At 35.9% G+C, this 18,210-nt stretch overlaps 1 protein-coding gene across 1 annotated transcript in view; it reads left to right on the plus strand.

The window, feature by feature from the left end:
- Window positions 1-18,210, plus strand: part of IQCM (IQ motif containing M) — a 390,946-nt gene that overhangs the window by 165,099 nt on the left and 207,637 nt on the right. The window contains exon 8 of the mRNA XM_030312945.1: window positions 12,350-12,548. Within this exon, the coding sequence (XP_030168805.1) occupies window positions 12,350-12,548 (199 nt within the window). The remainder of the gene's footprint in view (window positions 1-12,349; window positions 12,549-18,210) is intronic.

The following is an 18,210-nucleotide window of genomic DNA, read 5'->3' on the forward strand; positions in this document are numbered from 1 at the left end:
ATCCTCAGTGCTAGAAGAGCATCTTACAATGAATGAATGAATGAATGAATATTTTTTCAATGGATGAATTAAATTTTTTAATTTTGTCTTTGTCTTGTAATGAATTTTTTCCCTTTTTTTAGCTATTTGTAGCTTTTTTCCCCATTTCTACTGCTTATTAGTATCTTTACTGTAATATCCGATAACCATTCCTCAAAACTGAAGTAATTATGTATCCCTTCTCCAAATCTTCTTTCTTATATTCCCTATCTCAGCTGGTAATGATACTATCCACCCTACACACAAGACCACCCAATCAGCCTATTATTTCTCTACCTGGTTGACAAAGATTTTATGAGAACCTTGAAAATTACCTTCCTGACATTCAGAAACATCATAAATAATAGCAATCTAGCAAAACAATACAAAAATAATAATAAAATTAAAATAAAGTAAAAGAAATTCAAGATGCCATGCCATTCTTTTTATACACATTCTGACTCTTGGCACCATTACTACTTTAATTATATACCATCCAGTTGGTAACTGATAAAATCTGGACCATACTTACTTCTCCATACTTTACATATTTTTTTTTTATTCTTTCCTCTTTGAAAGTGAAGACATTTACCATTCTCCAGGATTCTCATATCACATTCATCATCCGGTTTCTCAAAGAGAGCAGATCAACAGATGAATCTGGAAAATTATTTGTCTGAGCCCAGAAAATTTAACTAAGAGGAGCTTCAGTTTTGTTTATGAAATCTTTCCAGTTTGAGTTCTCTTCTATGAGTATTTGTTCTGCCCTTTTTGGTATGATGGTCATTCTTATTGAGCAACATAGAACCAATGAGATATTGCATTGCCTGAGATACTGCATTTCCAGTAAACCCCAAGTCATGCCAAATGCTGCTGGTCCTCAGATCACACTTTGAGTAGCTAGCAAGAGGGTGTATTTGACTATGTCCAGTGTTCCCTTCAACTTCCAGCTCTGTCAATTCCTAGGATGAATTCACTGCTTTCTGCTAGGGTTATCAAGTTAATAGAGAGTAGTACCTTGATGGTACTCCAGCGCCATTATCTTGTGATATGAAGAAATCTGGGAAGATACCAGAGAACTGTATCTCCTGGGAAATGCTACCATCTCAAAACTCATACACCTTAAAGCCAAGTATTATCATTTGGCCAAATGTTTCCCAGTATTCCAGGCCTGCCTTCCTCAGGCCTGTTCCTCACTAGTGTAAGAAGAGGACAAAGGTAGCTAAATATAGGTCAGATAATTGCCTCAATTATTTCTTTTCCCTGAAATCATTTTATGGCGCTTGGTGTGTCCTTTGTGCTGATCCTTCACCTATCTTAGCTTTCCCTGGCTTTTCGAATGTCTACTTTGGTCTGAATATTCAGGAACTGTTGGCCCCTTGCTTATGACTGTTGCCAACAGTTTTGAAACTTTCTCTTAGTTGTTAATTATGGAATTTTGGTGCCTTTTATTACTTACATTCCTGTGTAAGGATTCTACTCAAGAAAGCCATACACCCAAGCAGGAGCAAGGTCGGCAGTAGACCATTGGCAGCTTCGATCTCTGAATGTGTCCAGAATCCAGCGTCGGCGAGTCACCAAGGATCATTAGGTCAGCACCATCTGGTTTTTTCAATCTTGTCCAATTGGATGGAAATACATTACACCAGTAGGCAGGCCAAACAGTAACCACGTTCTGATAGCTGGATTCTCTGGTAAAACGGAGTTGGAGCATATTGGCTTAAGCTAGAAGCTGAGTTGGGAACTTCTGCTTTCTTCTTTGAAATAGAGGTGGCTGAGAAATTAGAAAAGTCTTGAGTTTACTTTGTCTCTCATATGCATGGGTATTCTTGATTCCACCAGTGTCTGCTGAGGGATGTAGCAGTGAGCAAGGAAGAAACTGACTACATAGAATCAGTACCTGGGGGAAAAAATGGCTGAGCCTGATTAAAAGGGAAGCCCCTGTGAAGGTGTGATTCCTGCATGGAATCAGAACGAAAATGTCTGAGGAGCAACAAGCAGAATCATGGGAGGAAAAACACACATAAATTCCTATCTCTAAATCACAGTAATCCTGCCCACAAGCAAAATAAATGAATATCTCAAGCAGGGAAAATCAGATTTTCAATTAGTTTTTCATGGAAAAACTCACAGAGGGAGAGTGCGGAGGCAGAAACAAGGAGAAAGGGGGCTATGAAGTCCCTCTCTCTCTCCTGCAGGTTGCTCTGAAGACCATCCACGTTTCCTGACTTTCTAATAGAATTTGACCTGCCACTGTCTGACCATCACTCTTTATGTCTGCCTGAGGGTCTCTGAATTCCTAGAAATGACAGTCCCTAAAACATATACGTGGTTGGGGCTAAAAGATTGAGAGTAATATCAGAAAATGATTTTAGAATCACCTGAATTCTATTCTAGGGACAAGTAATCTATGAACAGGCACCAGTCTTCATTGTCTGCCCTTTTTGAGCAGAGATGAGAGAGACAGATGGCAGTGGGTGGAGGCAACTCTCCTCCAGGACTGACTAAAGTTTGGGACAGGAGCAGAGGGTCACCCCAAGAGAAATAAGCAAATTACTGTATTGGGAGAGTAGACAACTCATGTTCCTTATTTTTTAGATAAGCTCATGAAAAATTGACAATTCTGGTCACTGTGCCACAGAAAAAGCAGCTCCTATTACACCTTTGGCATAAACTTCCTAGTCATTTCAGGCATCTTCAGGGTAAGTTTTTTCAGTGTCTTATGGTTAAAATGCGTAGGCACAATAAAAAGGAGTTTTAAATGTTTGTATGAAAGAGAATTCTCTGAAAGTGCATCATAGATTACCTTGACCATAAAATCAGAATCAATGAAACTTGAACAAAAATAACATTTCCTTTCTACTTTTGTTTTTCTACTATGTAAAATGACAATTTCATTTTAATTCACAATAAATAAGTGCTCCTCCAAAATGTTTATATGTGAGGGAAAGAATAATTGTGGGTTTTTTTTTTTGAACTGAATTTGAACTTAGATATTTCCAAGTTGTTTTGAGGAAAAGCTTTTGATAAATTGATACCAAGCAGCAGCAGCAGTAATAATAAAACCCATCTTTCCCGAGATATGACAAAATTGGCTGGGAGAATTTCTTTAGGGTCAAGGAGAGAAAATCCTACCAACCCATTATATCACTTGCACTGCTGGATAGGTACTAGTTAGAGAACTTCAGGTAGTAAATAAACTAAAGCAAATACCCCCAGAAACTTTAATCTTTTAAATATTTATTTATTTTTGAGAGAGAGAGAGACAGACAGACAGACAGAGTGCAAGCAGAGGAGGGGCAGAGAGAGAGGGAGACACAGAATCCGAGGCAGGTTCCAGGCTCTGAGCTGCCAGCACAGAACCCAACGTGGGGCTCGAACCCATGGACTGCGGGATCATGACCTGAGGCTGAGTCAGATGCTTAACTGACTGAGCCTACCCACAGAGACTTCAGATAGAATGTCGACCCCACCCTTTAATATGATCTACTTTGAGAGATTGCTATGCTACCGGGAACAGCCAAAAATAAGAGGCAACTTGGTTTTGGGAGCATCTGGCAGGCTGACATCATGAGGAATGATCAAAATACAAAAGGAGTGTATAAAGAACAGAAGAAAATGCATTTCATTCAGATATTGAAAGTAAACATTTTTCCTGAATTAAAGTGGTGTTATTTTCCACTTCAGGAGATTGCATCTTATTTTTAAAAGTCCCCGAAACCCTGGTCTGATTTTTGAAGTGTACAGGTTTTACAAATATGCAGCGCTAATCCCTTGGGAAGATTTGGAAATGAAGTATTAAATAGTATTAAGACAAGGGGCGCCTGGCAGTATCAGTCAGAAAAGCATGTGACTCTTGATCTAGGGGTCGTGAGTTCGGGCCCCACATTGGGTGTAGAGATTACTTAAAAATTTTAAATAGTATTGAGACTATATTATTCATGGAAATGTAGTGCATCCCTATTCTTAAAAATCTTTGTTTTTTAAAATCCCACTCTGAATTTAAATGCATTGTTTTCAAACTGAACAGACCTCATGTAGGGGATTAAAGGAGGCCACAAACTTATTTCACTCGTTACCCACATTGCTTTCAAATCTGGCATGCAGAGCACGAGGGCATCACATGTTTCTACTTCAAGGCTGCACGTACAGGAAACGAAAGCCCTCAACACAGCTTGGTAGCAGAGGATCCAAATCAGGGTAAATTGTGAAAATTATAACGAAATTGCAAAGCATTTGGACAAAGAGGCATGCTAGTCTAATCGGGAAAACAGTGATATTTACTTTTTGATAATGCAGGTTGGAAGAGGAATTGGGGGAGGGAAACATCACAAATCTCTTTTAATATATTTCTGAACTTGGCAACCTCAACTGGTTTTGTCACATATTTGCAGCTTAAAAAGTATTTGGCTTTTACAACAGCCAAAATAAGTACCCTTTAATCACTTTCAACCTATGAACAGATGGGCAAGCAGTGCTTTTATAAATGGAGCATACAAAATACTTCAATATCAGCCAAAACTAATTAGTAGCAATATCTGAACCAAACTCTAAAACTGATTTAGTGTTTAATATATATTACCATATAAGCATTAGTAGTTGAAAGGAAATTCCCTGTTCAAATGTTTGCCAAGCTCAGTATCTAATGTTCAGACATGATTAACTTACTAATTAACTTATTGTATCTTTTCTCACATGTAATCTTGCTTAATGATTTCTTCTCTCACTGAAAACTACTTGATTTCATACCGCGATCATAGATTTGTCAAACTTCAAATGAAAAAGTCAAATTCAGCTATTCAAGCCATCCCTGGTCTTTCTCTCAATCTTTCTTAGGGTGACTTTAGCAGGAGGTGGCTTGAGGACAAAGCAGTTGGTCTCTTCAATGAGGAAAACTGTTTTTATATCTAGCCTCTAATGACTTACATATTTATCTCATAAAGATTTTCCAGAAGAACTTTATAGAGACTCTTTAGTGGCTAAGAATCCGTAAAAATGAGAATTCTCTCCATATCAGAATTGTGTTAAGACATTGTGAAAGAAGATAAATTTTTAAATTTCATTTAGACGGTAAGCACAGGATAGTTCCTACTGATTCTCTAATAAGAGGTCACTTGGCCTCCATATATTTGGCAGTCACAATGCATCTCCCCTATCTTAGTATATGTTGTATGGCTGTATCTTTTCACTTCTGCTGTAACAAACAAAAGAAGAGAAACCTAGAGCCAGTCACCCAAATCATCCTAACAATTGAGGATTGGGGAAGTCAGGACATGATTTTGTTCTCTTTTGATTTTATTACATACAAGGCAAGGAGGACTTTGAATTCTGACTATGCTAATTACACCTTCATGATCTTTGGAAGTCACCTAATTTCTCTTGCATCAATGGATGAAATCATAATAGTAACATTTATCCAATAAAATTATTATTTTTAACATTTTTATTTATTAATTATTTTAGAGGGAGAGGGCACGAGTGAGTGCATAAGCGGGGCAGGGGCAGAGATAGAAAGAGAATCTTAAGCAGGATCCATGATCAGTGGAGGTGGATGTGGGGCTAGACCCCATGACACTGGGATCATGACCTGAACCAAAGTTCAGTTGCACGCTCAACTGAGTCACTCAGGCGCCCATCCAATAAAACTATTTTCAGGATTCAGGGAGAAAGTATATCTGAAACAAATGTTTAGTAAAATATTGCTGCTGCTACTACTGCTATTAATGGATTTAATTATTATATATTTATTTTTTTGTTGTACAATGCATATTAGTCTACATAAAATATAAAAATAGAGAACAAGAAATAAATACAGTTGACAATTGGACAACATGGAGATTAGGGTGCTGACTCTCCCGTAGAATAAAAATTTTGCATATAGCTTTTTGACTGCCTCAAAACTTAACTACTAATTTTCTGTTGACCAGAAGCCTTACTGGTAATAAAAAGTCAATTGACACATATTTTGTATGCTAAATGTATCATATACATTACAATATAGTAAGCTGGAAAAGATGTTAGTAAGCAAATCATAAGGGAAGAGAAAATACATATATAGTACTGTACTATATTGAAAAAATCCACATATAAGTAGACCTGCACAGTTCACACCCATGTTGTTCATTAGTCAGTTGTAACCATTTCTATTAAACCTAAGGTTTTCAGGGCGCCTGGGTGGCTCAGTCGGTTAAGCATCCGACTTCAACTCAGGTTACGATCTCATTGTCCGTGAGTTCGAGCCCCACGTCGTGCTCTGGGCTGATGGCTCGGAGCCTGGAGTCTGCTTCCGATTCTGTGTCTCCCTCTCTCTCTGCCCCTCCCCCGTTTATGCTGTCTCTCTCTGTCTCAAAAATAAATAAACGTTAAAAAAAAGTTAAAAAAATAAACCTAAGGTTTTCTTTACAACATACTGTTTAATCATGGATTTGCATTTTATTGGAGGAGTTAATGCATCAGAATCTATGAGGAAAGACCTTGAGCAGGAGTTCTTTGAAAATATTTCTTAGATGCCTCACTTGATTCAGAACCACCGCATTAATACAGTCACTAATAATATTTAGCATGTTTCTTTCTGGACTTATTTATATACATCATTTAGAAGATAATGTTGCAATCATATAATGCATATAATTTAATGTCTTCATTCTCTTAATCCTTTTTTGGAATCGTAAGCACTTAAGTTATTACATAATGTTCATAAATATCACTTTTATGACCTCATAATTTATTGACTGGATATAATACAGTTTACTTAGATATTTGTTTCTGGATTTCTCCCATGATAAGCAAAACTATGATTGATATTTTTATACATATAACTATTTTAGAGATTAGTTTAGAGAGAACTATATGCATACTTTGTTTTGCTGTGCTTCACTTTATTGCATTTCACAGTAGCATTTTTTTTTTTTTTTTTTTTTTTTGCAAAATGAGGGTTTGTGGCAACCCTGTGTTGAGCAATTTTTCCAACAGCATTTGCTCACTTCATGTGTCTGTGTCATATTTTGGTAATTTTTTCAATATTTCAAACTTCTTCATAATTATTGTATTTGTTATGGTTCTGTGGTCAGTGATTTTTGTTGTTCCTATTGTAATTGTTTTGGGGTGCCACAGAACACACCCAAAATCCATAAATGTGGTGTTCTGACTGCTCCACCAACTGGCTGTCCCCTGTGTCTCCTCTCCTCAGACCTGCCTGTTCCCTGAGACATAACAAGATTGAAATTAGATCATTTAATAAGTGAAAGGAAGTGTTGAACATCCCTCACTTTAGGTCAAAAGCTAGAAATGATTAAGCTTAGTGAGGAAGGCATGCCGAAAGCCCAGGTAACGTGAAAGCTCGGCTTCTTGTGCCAAACAGCCAAGTTGTGAGTGCAAAGAAATGTTCTTAAAGGAGATGAAAAGTGCTACTCCAGCGGACACATCAATGATAAGAAAGTGAAGCAGTCTTATTGCTGAGACGGAGAAAGTTTGAGTGGTCTGAGTAGAAGATTAAGCCAGCTACAATATTCCCTTAAGCCAAAGCGTAACTAATCCAAAGCAAGGCCCTAACTCTCCTCAATTCTATGAGAGCTAAGAGAGGTGAGGAAGCTGCAGAAGAAAAAGTTGGAATCTAGCAGAGGTTGGTTCATGAGGTTTAAAGAAAGAAGCCATCTCAGTGACATCAAAGGGCAAGGTGAGCCAGCAAGTGCTGATGATGGAGAAGCTGGAGCAAGTTCTCCAGAAGGTCTAGCTGAGACCGTTCATGAAGGTGGCTACACCAACCAACAGATTTTCATTGTAAATGAAGCAGCCTTGTATGGGAAGAAGATGCCATCTAGGACTTTCATAGCTGGAGAGGAGAAGTCAATGCCTGGCTTCAAAGCTTCAAAGGATAGGCTGACTCTTGTTAGGGGTGAATGCAGCTGGTGAGTTTAAGTTGAAGCCAATGATTATTTACCATTCTTAAAATCTTAGAACCCTTAGTAATTATGTTAAATCTACTCTGCCTGTGCTCTATAAATGGAACAATAAACCTTGAATAACAGAACATCTGTTTGTAACATGGTTTACTAAATATTTTAAGCCCAGAGTTGAGATCTACTGCTCAGAATTAAAGATTCCTTTCAAAATATTCCTGTTCACTGACAATTTACCTGGTCACCCAAGAGCCCTGATGGAGATGGTCAATGAGGTGAATGTCGTTTTCATGCCTGCTAACATGGTATCTCTTCTGTAGGCTATGGGTCATGGACTGATTTAGACTTTTAAGTGTTATTGTGTAAGAATTACATTTTGTAAGGCTAATGCTGCTGTAGATAGTGATTCCTTGGATGGATCTGGTAAAGTCAATTGAAAACGTTCAGGAAAGGATTCGCCATTCTAGGTGCCATTAACCATATTTGTGATATCATGGGAAGAAGTCAAAATAGTGACATAAATGGGTTAGAAGTTTATTCCAACCCTCATGGAAGACGTTAGGAATTCAAGACTTCAGAGAGGAGGAAGTAATTGCAGATGTGGTGAAAATAGCAAGGGAACTAGAATTAGAAGTGGAGCCTGAAGATGTGACTGAATTGCTGTGTTCTCACAATGAAACGAACCGATGAGGAATTGCTTCTTAAGGATGAGCAAAGAAAGTGGTTTCTTTTTTTTTGTTTAAAAAAACCCTAAATTTTATTTGAGAGAGAAAGAGCAGGCAGGGTAGAGGGGCAGAGGGGGAGAGAGAGAGAGAGAGAGAGAGAGAGAGAGAGAGAGAGAGAGAGAAAATCCCAAGCAGGCTCCACTCTGTCAGTGCAGAGCCCGACGCTGGACTCAGTCCCACAACTCTGGGATTATGAGCTGAGCCGAAATCAAGAGTCAGATGCTCAATCAACTAAGCCACCCTGATGCCCCAGAATGTTGTTTCTTAAAATGGAATCTAATCCTGGTGGACATATTGTGAAGATTGTTGAAATGACAAAGAATTTTAAATTAAGGTATGCACATTTTGTTTTAGACATAACACTATTGCACACTTAGTAGACAATGATATAGTAGAAATATAACTTTTATATGCACCGGGAAACCAACAAATTCATTTGACTCATTTTATTGCAATATTCACATTGATATTCACTGTTGTGCAGTGGTCTCGAATTGAACCTGCTAATATCTCCAAAATATGTAGGCAGGTTCTGAATGGCTGAAAATATACTTTTTGGGAGACATTTAAAACAATAGGATGTCTAAGAATTTTGAGTTTTGAGCCAGCAGGCTTGTGAGCTAATGGTCCTACCCTGATATAAGAACAACGTAGGGGCCAATATACAAAAAAACATCTTTGGTTCAGTTATATAACTATGCCAAACATACTTTACCATTTCTAGCATCCCTCCTTTTATATAGTGAAGAAGAAAATCTTTGGTGTGGTCCTGCAGCCATCTGGGACACCCAGAAGATAGCTTAAAATATATAATAATAGTTTATTTTTACGTTTGGAGTTTGAACTTGGAGAAACAATATTGGAAAGAATTGTTAGAGGAGCCAAGATTATGAGCAATTCATTGGTTCCTTTAGAGTAAAACAATAGTAACACAGCCACCATAACATTAAATATTAGGAATAACAGATTTTGCAAGCAGTAGATCACAAAGAAAAAAAAGATAATTACGATAGAATATTTTTGTGATATAAGTAACTTTTATTTTCCAGGCACACTATATTGAAGGCATTAAATGGTTTTTCCTTTGTTAAATTAAGAGCAGAATGGATCCAAAACTCAGTCTGTCAATACAACAGAAAGTAAATCAAATTCCAATCTTATTCTTTTTGTATACCACTTAAATAACATTTTATAGTCAAGGATTCACAAGCATTTCTCTTTTTTATGATTAAACTTATCAAAATTGACTTGGTAAAAATATGATATATTTTATAGCTTTTCAAATCCATTATTTGTTAATATAATTCACTATACATCAAGCCTTCTATAAATTATACTTCAACTTCAAATTTCCCTTTCTATTATTTTTAGCATTCCAGTTATTTACAGATGTACTATTGATCAAAGTCTGTATGTCTAAAGCCTAAGATAAAACTTATTTCTTGTTAAGTTGATAAAAACAGACAAAACATATCCATCATTCTGTACACGTTTGCATTTCTTCATAATTATTTTACTTAATATAGTTCTAATCACTCATTTTAACTATAGCTTTTAACCAAAATAACTAATTTCAGTTTCAGTTCTCTCTCTTACACACACACACACACACACACACACACACACACACACACACTTTTCAGGGGATAACTAAGAACTCTGTGACATTCAAGGCAACTTTAGAGACCAGCAGAATACTTGTGCTTCAACAGTACACATCACACATCAATTTACAATCATACATACCCCTTTAAGATTTATTTATCTCTTCTTGTTGGAACATGGAACTTAGAGTATACACTTGGCACACTTGGGTATTTCTATGACAATTCTCTTAATTCTTCTGACAGAAAGGAAAAAAGTTAGGAAATCAGAATTCTCTAGATTTCACAGTAGGTCTTTAAACTCTGGATAAGCCAGAACTAATCATTAACATTTTGCCTACATCACTAGTTTTTTCATACATTGAGGTCATTCATCAAAATTGCTATATCAACCAAGCAAAAATCCTCTTATAAGGCAGAGCTCTCTTTTCTAAACTGTTCAAAATCAATATTAATTTAAAGAAAAACCCCCTGAAAGATATACTTCCTTTTCTTTGCTTTTAGTGTAGTTTTGTCTAAATAAGATATTTTTTCAGAACACAAAATGATATAGTATTGACTCATTAATCTAAAAAAAGTTTTCTCAAGAAAGAGAATGAGAGAAAGGACCAGCCATAGATACAAAAGAACTACAGTTACAAGAACGTTGTACAAAGCTAACTTCTTTTCTTTTGCAAGGAGAGTGAGAACTTTTTTTTTCATTTATACACACAAGCACAAAGAGAATAAACAGCCTTAGTTCTACATCCTTAGCTATAGGTGAAAAGTAGATATGGAACCCAGTTTTCTGTGCCTGAACAAATTTCATTTGTCAGTTGTGGCTTCTTGGGAATAGGAATGTCAAGGAGTCAAAGAAGATACTTGTTATGACAGTCTCTTGATAGGGAGCTGATCTCCATTCTAGTTGGCACAAAATTGCCTCTTAAATGTTTTTAGCTATACTGGTGTTCAAACTACATGTAATACAAGGCATATCATAAACTTTAAGACTAACATAAAAGAAGAAATGAAAAAGACTGAGCTGTCATCTACCATCTACCACCCGACAGAGACTAGATGTCTGCGTGAAATAATCAAAATCAGACTCCCAACATTTCAGTTACCACGGGAAGAACAATAATGTCCATTGTACAAAATAGAACAGGACTCCTCATGAATCAGCATAATGCAGACATCAAAATAAACTCCAGAGGAAAGAAAATGCAGAAACAGAGCCATGATATTCACTCTGGGAATCAAGAAAGTTGGGCCCAGGATCCAGATATCTATATACAGTGTACTTTTTAGGGCCAAGACTCAGTTCTGTCTGGTGTATGAATCAACCTGGGCAACTCATTGGAATTTCAGCTGTGAAACATGCAGAAACCAAAGTAATGAAGAGGAAAAAAAAGATTTTTATATGCTAAAAATTGCAGGGAAACTATACTTTGAACTTTGGAAGACTTTGAAAAAACTAACTGCCACATAAAGAATACACCATATATAAATGAAAAAAGCAGACACGAGATTACAGTCTGTCCATGGTAGAAAGTCTGCAGTTTTCTCACAAATTTTCATCACTGCAAGGCCCATCCACATCAGTATGTCAGGGTTTATAATAGTTTCCATTATGGTCACTTGCTTCTGTGATCCTATAGTCCATGACGTTACCACTACACTACCATGCCTTTTGATAGAGAGCATTTGGAAAATAAAATCACTTTTCAGATTGTGTCTGATAAGCAGCGTATCAGTGCCAAATAATTTTGAAGTAGTCTTTATTTTGACTAACTATATGACTAACTCTGTTATATGAAAACATTTTGTTCCTCAAATGTTATATCTCTTTCTTGAATAGTTATGGATAAGCTTTGACAAATTTGCTTTCTTTTGGATTTGCTTTCTTTAGAAGGTTAATTTTGTACATATTACGTTGATTCTGGCATATTGAAACTTATTTGGAGAACCCTGTTGACATGTTCAGGTGATCTGTATGAAATCTATGTACAAATAATAATACATTTCCTATTTCAGTATATTTATCATTGAAATGAATTTAAGACTTTTCAGAAGTGATTATTTTTCTTATTAACTACACTAAGAAAGTTTTATATTTTGTTTTTAGGTCAAAATCTATTCTAACTAAAAGTGGCAAACTTGACAATAAAGTTAAAAGAATTGGACCACACATAGAGATCTTCCAAGTGTTCCGGGAAAGGAACAAATTCATAAATACCAAAAAAATAGTGAAAATGATCACCATCATGCAGGCCTATGTCAGAGGGTGGCTGGAACGCAGAAGATACCAGAGAATAATGATCAAGGTAAAGCATATGTTAAATATAATGTGTGTAAATTTTATTGTGTAGATTTTGAATAGTCACCTCATCAATATATCTATGATTTTCTAAATAAAATTCTGACTGCATTCTTTGCATTGAAAAAAATGGTATGAATAATCTATTCTGCTGACAGTTTCAGATTTTGTCAAACTGGAGAATCTAAGCAAAAGGACTAGTTTTTACTTAACCCAGTATTTTGGGACCACTTTTATGCTAAGGCCAGGACTGTCTATCTTTGTTCTAATTTTGTTTCTCCTTTTTGCTGTTTATTCTCTGCATAAAGCAACTTTCTTTCACTTCCCACACCCCTTGATACGGTTGTATTGCATATACATTCAACTCAAAAAGAACTATACATACAACACACATGTACACACACACCTCTGAGAAACTTTTATAAGCAGCAGTCCTGACTTTCAAAACAAATATTTAGGACTTATTTTGTCTGGGACAATGCAGAAGAACCTGATTGGATGGATCTTGGCAGACTTCTGAGAGGATCCTAAAATATCCTCACTTTGAGGGCCAAAGTTTTACCACTCACAAGGAATTTGTGAAGCCAACTACAAATAGAAGAATAGGTCAGGAGTGCCCTCTTAAATTCCTAGCACTTCTGGGAGGAGCCTTCTTGAATGGCCTTGTGGTGGACACTCCAAATGCATTTCTCTGAGAATTCAGAGATGCTGTTAGAAGGCAATCCATCTGCCTATCTTTGTGTGTGTGTGTGTGTACATATATATATATATATATATATATATATATATATACCCATAATACATGTATGTAGTTCTGATGATTAAATGTAATAACACATGTAACAATTTAACAAAAAGGTAAAATTTCCATATAATTAATATTTCAATATTTCATTAATTCTGTGAGGTAACAGTTTTATCCATTTTATAAGTGAAGAAACTGAAGCTCAGAGAAATAAAGGTGGTTGCTCAAAGTAACACTGCTGGTAAGTGACAGAGGCAGAACTCAAACTCATGTCTGTCTGACTCCAAAGCCAATCTTATTCTATATATCATATCATCTACTGAACTATGATGGCTGATTCGTCCCTAATCTGATCTAAAGCCATATCGAGACCTATCTCTCTAACTCAAAATTCAGGCATTAAATTGCCCACTTGAAAGGTCCATAATTAAATCAAACTTCACATAGCCTTAAATGAATTTGTTTTCATACTTCACAAAGCTCTTCCTTTCCTTTATTGTTGTAAATTTTATTGAGGAATAATTGACATATAACATTATAGTGCTTTCAGGTGTACACCATAATGATTTGGTATTTGATCACGTTGCAAAATGATCACCACAATAAGCCTAGTACCATCCATCACCATATGAAGTTAACTTTCAGGATTTATTCTCTTGGCAACTTTCAAGTGTGCTCTATGATATTATTGAGTGTGGGCTATTATAGTCACCATGTCTTATTTATTTTATAACTTGAAGTTTTTACCTCACTTCCTTTACCTGTTTCATCTACTCCCTAGTTCTCCTCTGGCAACCACTTCTCTTAATCTATGGTTTTGTTTTTATTTTGTTTGTTCATTTGTTTTTTAAATTTCACATGTACGTGAAATCCTATGGTATTATCTTTCTCTGACTTACTTCACTTAGCATAATTCCTATGTTATCCATCCATGTTACCACAAATGGCAAAATTTCATTCTTTTTTTAAATTGAAGAATCATTGACGTATGACATTGTATTAGTTTCTGTTGTACACATAGTGATGCAATATTTATATAAGTTATGAAAAGTTTACCACAGTAAGTGTTATCATCTGTCCCCATACAAAGTTGTTACAATATCATTGACTGTGTTCCCTATGCTATACGTTACATCTCTGTGTATTATTTATTTTATAACTGGAAGATTTTACCTCTCAATCCCCTTCACCGATTTTGTCCATCTGCTTGCACTCCTCCCCTCTGGCAACCATTAATTTATTCTTTGTATCTATGAGCTGGTTTATGCTTTGTTTTGTTTGTTCATTTGTTTTATAGTAAAGTCCATATATCAGTGAAATAATACAATATTTGCCTTTCTTTGACTGACTTATTTCACATAGCATAATACTCTCTAGGTCCATCCATGTTGTTGAAAATGGCAAGATTTTATTCTTTTTTATATCTGAATAATAATCCATTGTGTGTGTGTGTGTGTGTGTGTGTGTGCGCGCGCACACACACATATACATCTATTAATGGGCATTTAGGTTGCTTCCATATCTTGGCTATTGTAAATAGAGCTGCAATGAACAGAGAGGTGCATGTAACTTTGAATTCGTATTTTAATTTTCTTTGAAAAATACCAACAGTGGAATTGTTGGATTGTATAGTAGTTATGTTTTTAATTTTTTGAGGAACATCCATACTATTTTCCACAGTAGCCATACCAATTTACATTCCTACCAACAATGCACAAGGGTTCCCTTTTCTCCACATCCTCACTGACACTTGTTATTCCTTGTCTTTTTGATAGTAGCCATTCTGACATGTGTGAGGTGATATCTCATTGTGGTTTTGATTTGTATTTCCCTAGTGATGAGTGCTGTTGAGCATCTTTTCATGTACCTATTGGTCATCTGTATGTCTTCTTTGGGAAAATATCTATTCAGGTGCTCTGACCATATTTTAATTGGATTTTTTTATACTGAGTTGTATGAGTTATTTATATATTTCGGGTGTTAACCCCTTATCTGATATGTCATTTGCAAACAACTTCTCCAATTCATTAGGTTGCTTTTTCATTTTGTTGATCTTTTCCTTTGCTGTGAAGAAGTTTTTTAGTTTGAGGTAGACCCATTTGTTTATTTTGGCTTTTGTTGTCATTGTCTGAGGAGACAGATCTAAAAAATATTGCTAAGACCAATATTCAAGAGCTTACTACCTGTGTGTTCACCTAGGAATTTTATGTTTTCAGGTTTCACTTAAGTCAATAATACATTTTGAATTTATTTTTGTTTATGGTGTAAGAAAATGAACCAGTTTCATTCTTTTGCATGTAGCTGTTCAGTGTTCACATCATTTACTGAAGAGACTGTCTTTTTTTCATTGTATATTCTTATCCCCATTATCATAGATTACTTGACCATGTAAGTGGGTTTATTTCTGGGCTGCCTATTCTATTCTTTTGATCTTTGTATTTGTTTTGATCAGTGAAGCTTTGTAGCATAGTTTGAAATCCTGGAGCATGATACCTCCAACTTTGTTCTTCTTTCACAGGATTGTTTTGGTTATACAGAGTTGTTTGTGTTCCATACAGATTTTAGGATTATTTGTTCTAGTTCTGTGAAAAATGCTGCTTGTATTTTGATAGGGATTATAATGAATTTGTAGATTACTTTGGGTATTATGGACATCTTAACAATATTAATTCTTACAATCCATGAGCATAGTATATATTTGCATTTATTTGTGTCATCTTCAGTTTCTTTCATCAATGTCTTACAGTTTTTAAGGTACAGTTATTTCACGTCCTTGGTTAAACTTATTTATATCTGAAATCTGGAAGAAATGGATAAATTCCTAGGAACATATAAAACCAAACCTCAAACAGGAAGAAATAGAAAATTTGAACAGACTTATAACCAGTAAAGAAATTGAATCAGTAACCAAAAGTCTCCCAACAGATAAGAGTCCAGTGCCAGATGGTTTCCTGGGGGAATTAACAAATATTTAAAGAAGAGCTAATACTTATTCTTTTGAAACCGTTCCAAAAAATAGAAATGGAAGGAAAACCTCCAAACTTATTCTACGAGGCCAACATTACCTTGATTCCAAAACCAGTAAAGACCCATCCTAAAAGGGAGAATTACAGACCAATATTCCTGATGAACATGAATGCAAAAATTCTCAACAAGATACTAGCAAATTGAATCCAACAGTATAGTAAAAGACATATTAACTGTGATCAGTGGGATTTATTTCTGGGCTGCAGTGGTGTTTTAATATTCAGAAGTCAATCAATGTGATACTCCACATTAATAAAATAAAAGGTATGAACCATAAGATCCTCTCAGTAGATGCAGAAAAAAACATTTGACAAAATACAGCATCCTTTCTTGATAAAACCCTCAAGAAAGTAGAGATAGAACATCATAAAGGCCATACATGAAAGACCCACGGCTAGTATCATCCTTAATGGGGAAAAACTAGAGCTTTTTCCCTAAGGTCAGGAACACAATAGGGATGTCCAGTTTCACCACTGTTGTTCAACATAGTACTGGAAGTCCTAGCCTTAGCAATTAGGTAACAAAAAGAAATAAAAGGCATCCAAATTGGCAAGGAAGTCAAACTTTCACTTTACAGATGACATGATACTCTGTGTGGAAAACCCAAAAAACACCACCAAAAAAATTGCTAGAACTGATACATGAATTCAGTCGTCACAGGATATAAAATTAATATAAATAAATCAGCTGCATTTCCATATACAATAATGAAGTAGCAGAAAGAGAAATCAAAGAATCGATCCTATTTACAACTGCACCAGAAACCATAAGATAACTAGGAATAAACCTACCCAAAGAGGTAAAAGATCTGTACTCTCAAAACTATAGAACACCAGGGGCGCCTGGGTGGCGCAGTCGGCTAAGCGTCCGACTTCAGCCAGGTCACGATCTCGCGGTCCGTGAGTTCGAGCCCCCCGTCGGGCTCTGGGCTGATGGCTCAGAGCCTGGAGCCTGTTTCCGATTCTGTGTCTCCCTCTCTCTCTGCCCCTCCCCCGTTCATGCTCTGTCTCTCTCTGTCCCAAAAAATAAATAAACGTTGAAAAAAAAAATTAAAAAAAAAAAACTATAGAACACTTATGAAAGATATTGAAGAAGACATAAAGAAATGGTAAAACATTCCATACTCATGAATTGGAAGAACAAATACTGTTAAAATTTCTATACTACCCAAAGCAGTCTACAAAGTCAGTGCAATCCCTATCAAAATCACCAGCATTTTTCATAGAGCTAGAACAAAGAGTTCTAAAATTTGTATGGAACCAGGAAAGACCCTGAATAACCAAAGTAATGTTTAAAAAGGAAAGCAAAGTGAGAGGCATTACAATTCCAGACTTTGAGCTGTATTATAAAGCTGTAATCATCAAGACAGTATGGTACTGGCACAAAAACAGACACATAAATCAATGGAACAGAATGGAGTACCCAGAAATGGACCTACAACTATATGGTCAACTAATCTTAAACAAAGCAGGAAAGAATATCCAGTGGAAAAAAGACAGTGTTGGGAAAACTGGAGACATGCAGAAGAATGAAACTGGACCACTCTCTCATACCATACACAAAAATAAATTCAAAATGGATGAAAGACCTAAATGTGAGACAGGAAACCATCAAAATCCTAGAGGAGAACACAGGCAGAAACCTATTTGATGTCAGCCATAACAACTTCTTACTAGACACGTCTCCAGAGGCAAGGGAAACAAAAGCAAACATGAACTATTGGGACCTCACCAAGATAAAATGACACTTCTGCACAGCAAAGAAAATAATCAACAAAACTAAAAGGCAGCCTGCAGAATGGGAGAAGATATTTGCAAATGACATACCAGATAAAGGGCTAATATCCAAAATCTATAAAGAACTTATCAAACTCAACACCCAAAAACCAAATAATCCA

Source organism: Lynx canadensis, chromosome B1 (assembly GCF_007474595.2).
Source record: "Lynx canadensis isolate LIC74 chromosome B1, mLynCan4.pri.v2, whole genome shotgun sequence".
Classification (NCBI taxonomy): Eukaryota; Metazoa; Chordata; class Mammalia; order Carnivora; family Felidae; genus Lynx; species Lynx canadensis.